The sequence below is a fragment of the Helianthus annuus genome, chromosome 16 (genome assembly GCF_002127325.2).
Source record: "Helianthus annuus cultivar XRQ/B chromosome 16, HanXRQr2.0-SUNRISE, whole genome shotgun sequence".
Lineage (NCBI taxonomy): Eukaryota > Viridiplantae > Streptophyta > Magnoliopsida > Asterales > Asteraceae > Helianthus > Helianthus annuus.
This window is the reverse complement of record NC_035448.2, coordinates 47803220-47809152: the sequence shown is the minus strand read 5'-3', so window position 1 is coordinate 47809152 and position 5933 is coordinate 47803220. Positions and strand designations below refer to the sequence as shown.

At 36.9% G+C, this 5933-nt stretch overlaps 1 protein-coding gene across 1 annotated transcript; it reads right to left on the bottom strand.

Moving 5' to 3' along the window:
- Positions 1–3143: 3143 nt before the first annotated feature.
- On the bottom strand, positions 3144–4028 carry LOC110917805 (protein DMP4). The gene has a single exon (XM_022162251.2). The coding sequence runs from the start codon at positions 4005–4007 to the stop codon at positions 3396–3398; it is 612 nt and encodes a 203-aa protein (XP_022017943.1). The 5' UTR covers positions 4008–4028; the 3' UTR covers positions 3144–3395.
- Between the last annotated feature and the right edge of the window lie 1905 nt (positions 4029–5933).

The following is a 5933-nucleotide window of genomic DNA, read 5'->3' as shown; positions in this document are numbered from 1 at the left end:
ATTTCTCACAATTTTTATATCTTTCTCAAATGGAATTCCCTACGGATTCGACGTTTCCGATGTCTAGCGATAGCGATACCGAGTCGTCTTCCGACAACGAGACGCTAAAATATTTTGTGTCGGTGTATAACGAGCTTGTTGCCGAGTCGTCCCACCCAAAGAAGAAGGTGGTCGACCGTGATCGTATACGTGCCAACGAAGTTTTGATGAACGATTATTTTGTGGAAAATCCGCTATACAATGCCGAAACGTTTAGAGATCGGTTTCGTTTACCCAAAGAATTATTTTTAAAGATTGTTGGAGACATCGAAGCAAGCGAGGAATGGTTTCAAGAAGGTTACGATGCGAGAGGCAAACCAAGTTTCACGCCGATACAAAAATGCGGCCAGAAGTTCACGTGAATGTTTGCCAGAACTTCACGTGAATGTTTGCAATTTTTTTTGCAACGCGGTCATTAAGTTGTATGCTAACGAGTTTTTACGTAAACCGACGAGCCACGACATCTCACGTATTTACGCCGCACACGAGGCTAGATGGCATTTTCCCGGGATGCTCGGTAGCATCGATTGTACACATATCGAGTGGAAAAATTGTCCAAGAGAGTTGCGAGGGGCGTATGTTAGGGGAGACATCAAAAGACCAACCATCATACTAGAAGCGGTGGCGTCGAATGATTTATGGATTTGGCATTTGTATTTCGGTGTTCCAGGTTCAAACAACGACATCAATGTGTTGCACACGTCACCGCTGTTTCAAACCGTAATGGATGGTACCGCACCTTCCTCTCCTTTCTATGTTAACGGTCGACATTACAAACGAGGATTTTTTCTTGTGGATGGTATCTACCCGTCGTGGTCTGTTTTTGTGAAAGCTCCCTCATTTCCTGTCGAGCCTAAAGAAATCGTGTTCAAAAAATTGCAAGAATCGACAAGAAAAGATGTTGAGAGGGCATTTGGTGTTTTAAAGGGTAGATGGGGTATACTACACCGACCGGTTCGTGCGACGAACAAGAAATCAATACATAGCATAGTGTATGCATGTATCATATTGCACAATATGATTATCAAAGAAGACGGACGTGCAATATCCCTGGATTGGGTGCCGGATCCTCCTACACAAGTTCAAGTTCCACAAAATATCCATCTAGAATTGCGTAATGAAGAAACTCACTTTCGGTTGAGATACGATTTAATCGAACTAGTAGGTTCTCTAGGTTTGGAGTTTCATGATTCGGACGAGAAGTAGGGTTTTTTTTTTTTTTTTTTTTTTTTTTTTTTTTTTTAAATTGTATGTTTCATGATTTCTAGTATGTTAAATTGAAATAGTATGTTTTAAATTTAATGAAATTTATAATTTTAGTGTTTTATTGTTAATTTCTAATTTAAAATAAAAAAAATAAAAAAATAGTGAAATTTAATTTAGTGTTTAATTTCTAATTTAAAAAAAAAATTAAAAAAATTGGGAGTGATGGAATTGTATCACTAGTGACCATCCCTCCTACATTTCTATCACTAGTGACAGAATATTCAGTGATGACATGGCATGATTTGATTGAATAATGAGAGTGATAGATTTCTATCACTAGTGACCACCTCTCCTCCCCTTAGTATAGAAAGATAAGATATATTTCAAGTTTTGTAGCTTGCACCGGTAATGTTGATTGTTTTCTCCTGCTCACCCTTTGTACCTTGCTTTAAACTGTTTTCGAAACTTATTAAACTTTTAGCGTTAAGTTTAAATTTGTTGTAAACTAACTTCCACTCAATATGGGGTGTTTTTTTTTTTGGAAAATTTCACAAAATAGTAACCAAGTTTTAAAAGTGTTTTAATTAGGTCACTCGTGTTGTTTTTGTCACAATTAGATAACTTAACATTCAAATTGAGACATGTCTTTTTTTCCACGTGTTAAGAAAAAAATGGAGCATAAGATGCTGGGTCGAATTATTTTAAAATATGAAATTATATTTATTAAAAATAAAAACCATTTAATTATATTAAAAATTATAAAAACAAGTTACAATCCATATGATCACTCGACGTTAGCATCAAATAAAAGAGAAAAAAGAAACAAAAATCCACATCACCACGGTTACCTATGAAATGGATGAAAAACCCGTTAATTTTAATGAAGAATGAATGTTGAGTGACCTGATTGGAACACTTTTGAAAATTGAGTGTCCTAATTGGAACACTTTTGAAACTTGGTTACTATTCTACAAAGTTACGGTCACGGAATAGTGACTAAGTTTTAAAAGTGTTCTAATTAGGTTATTCGTATCGTTTTTGTCCCAGTCAGATAACCTAACATTCAAATCGAGTCATGTCCTTTTTTCCATGTATCAAGAAAAAAATGGATCATAAGATGTTGGGCTCGGATTATTTTAACATATGAATTTATATTTATTAAAAATAAAAACACTTTAATTACATTAAAAATTAAAAGACAAGTTACAATCCATGTCACTCGAGTTAGCATCAAACAAAAGAGAAAAAAGAAATAAAAATCCACATCACCACGGTTACCTATGAAATGGATGAAAAACCCCTTAATTTTAATGAAAAATGAATGTTGATTGAACTGATTGGAACACTTTTAAAACTTGAGTGACCTAATTGGAACACTTTTAAAACTTGGTTATTATTCTACAAAGTTACCGCATAATATATGAAGTTATATTTATTCAACCCGTGTAATACGCGGAGTTATAACCTAGTAAACATATATAGGGATCAGAACGGTGCGTTAGAAGTGTCACTACGATTGGTGATAGCCGGTTATTAACGAACCGGTGGGTTAAGTCCAACCTAATGTCGTTCCAATCCTATAAGACATACGGGCCTTATTTAATTAATTCTCTTATAGCCCAATTACACTAAACCCAAATACATCATATTGTTTGAACATATTAACTAGGAACTAAACTAGCCACCTATTGTGATAACCCGAACATGAATTAAGGTTCAATACTAAAAAACTTGCATTTGCGGGGACTTGAACATACAATCACAATTATGAGGGCAATCACCAATGCTGCCAAGTTCTATATACCAACCATATTTATTCGTCATGTTTTTACCTATATTATAGTTATGAAATACAAAACTATTTCACGTTTACACTTTGTATTCTTGTATCATACACATGTCTTGTGAGTTGTGATGTACCATTAAAAAAAATTACTAATCACATTTATTAGAAAAAATTATAGGGTACAATATTTACCAGGCTAGGTTGAAGGTGTGAAAATAACAAAAAAAGACCATATATATGCACATAAGCCTAAAGAAACAATCATGATTTCACCTTTAGGGGTGCTGATTAGATCAAACATGGAGATGTACCAATTTCTGAATATGTTTAAATTGTTGTAACAAATAGTGTCGATCATAACAAGTCAACTGGTGGTAACTGGAAACCCAATTCCATGACGTTGTGTAGGGAAAAGAACAAACAGCATACTGAATACGACTCCCAATCCAACAGGCAGTGCCGTAAGAAGCTCTTTGATTTCATCGGATGGTGACGGATAAAAGCAATTCACTACATTTTGATCAAATAGAACCACAGCTGTAAAAACCATGATTGACATGAACGCATGCATGAAATCTACGAATCTTAATCTGTACTTAGCTGCAACTTCGGGTGGTAAAGTTATATTCCCATCAATGACATACAACCCATGTATTGTAGCGAACCCATAACATACATTACCATCTCTATCCGTGAAGCTATCAGTGAAATTCAACAGAAAACACAAAAGACCAAAGAGAGCTACAAATGAAATGGTCAAGCCCCGGCTCATAGGGTCACACAAACCCTGGTTTGTGAACATAGGCGAAAGGAGTTGAAAAGCAAGAACTGAGCCAGTGGGCAAAAGATTGGCTAAATGAGCCGTACTTAGGAATGTTTGGCTGATTGCGTTTTGTATTAGGTTTCTCTCAACAGCTTCAGGAGCAAGTGTTGTTTCAAGAAGAGGTGCTTCTTGGTTTTCGACCTCGATATCCATAATTATTGAATCTTGATTAGCTTTTTTGATACTTTGGTGTTGAGTCTTGTGAAGGGATTGCATGTTGTATTTATAGATTTGAGTAATGGTGTTGTTGAGTAGGGCATACTAAAGGGATAGTTGCTAAAGGGGGTGCATGTTCTTATCTTGCATTGACATAGCTTGCAAGAAACCGTTAGCAGAAAATTTTAGCAGATTTGTTTCTGATATTACGTTTTCTCTTTGAGTTAAAACACTTGTTAAAGGTTCAATATTGGGTTGCTCGATAAAATTGGAAGCATAACGTATGATATTGTCTTTTGAATAAGTACTATTTTGTTGTATATATAGCGATTAAATTCATATTATTACATATCATACATTCATATATAGCACTAGTAATTATCCCGGGAAAAAAAATCAAAACTATTTTAGTTATAATAATTTGATTTTGAAAAAAAAAAAAATTCACGTTAAGCCGTTAAGGTATCCGGTTTGGACTCCCTTTGACCCGGGCTAAAAGATACAGAAGGATACGACCTCATCATCCACACGCTAAAAGGCTAGAACTATCCCATATATAGCTAGATTGTAGTTTAAGTAAATAAAATAAAAAAAAAATCTTCCTGAAAATTGCGTGTACTTGCATGTAGAACATGCCCAGTGTTTGAACGTATTGATCGACTGATCGTGTATCATTTTTATAATTATACTTAAGATCCGTACATGAATTAACCCTATCTAGAGAGATAATTTTCCCATCCCCACAATTGCACAAAAACAAATCTATAAATTCTCAATACGAAAGAACAAGTTAGACAATGATATTGATTAGGTGTACAATATTAGTTACTATTATTTGATCAGTCTATTTAACAATTTCCGACGTAATTTTTTTTTTTTTTTTTTACGAAGCAATGGCAGGTAGTCGGGCAACAAGTTGTGTCGCCACCCCCTTTTGAATAGAAAAACCAATTCTACTAAATACAAAGTTTGAAACCTTTAGCGACAGATAAATTACTATTAACGACTTTTTGAAAACCCGATTCAAAAGCCGCATAGCGTCAAGAGCGAGACCACCAAAGGTATCAAACGCAAACGGGACAAACACATGTTGATTCTCCAGGCAGACTTTCTCATGTTTTGCCACTTTGCTTGCCTATGCCTTGAGCACCGCTTGCCCTACAACAAAGCCCTTGTCCTTGAGCCCGACAAGGGGGGAGACTCCAGTTAGATCTACACAAGCGTCTTTCCCCCCTTCCCATCCAAACACAAGGATGTCCGCCGGGCGTAAAGTGGACCTCCCCTCTAAGGGGTCAGTCAGGAAATTTACTGGAGCCTCTTTTTTGGCAGAGATCCCGGCCCGCTTAAGAATATCACATAACACATCTCTCACCCAATCATGCCGATATTTAAACCCCGTTAGCTCTTTACAGTGGATCGCGTGCTCGCCGAAAGAATCCAAACACGCTTTGAGGCATACCGGACACGGCTCGTCAACTGGGAACAAAGGAATCATCAGTCGGTATTTAAGGATAGCACGGTATTCCACAGCCGACATGTGTTGCCCCAAACCTTCAATAGGTGCGACAGACAGAAAATCCTGAGCATGTGGGGCACGTAGACATTCAAACTCAGCTCTTTGCCGAGGGGATAAAACAAACTTCTCTTCAAACCTCTTGAGAATTTCGCCATATAAGGCATTCAACAGAATTTTCTGGGATTTAGGAGGGGCGGTGTCTTTAATGTAGAAACCGCCAATATCAAGGTCGGGAAGAGAACTATGCAAAAGGTCCAACGCACTCCCGTAATCGGAGTCTAAAACATCCCCACCACATTCTCAGAGTATGTGGTCTTGTAAACCCCAAGATTGGGCCCTTGAAGCCACGGAAGCATATGAAGAGGCATCCTCGGCCGTACAAATCCCTAAGCCTCCCGAACCGGGTC

Coding starts and splice junctions, on each gene's coding strand:
- LOC110917805 (XM_022162251.2), bottom strand. CDS start 4,007: ATGGATATCGAGGTCGAAAACCAAGAAGCACCTCTTCTTGAAACAACA.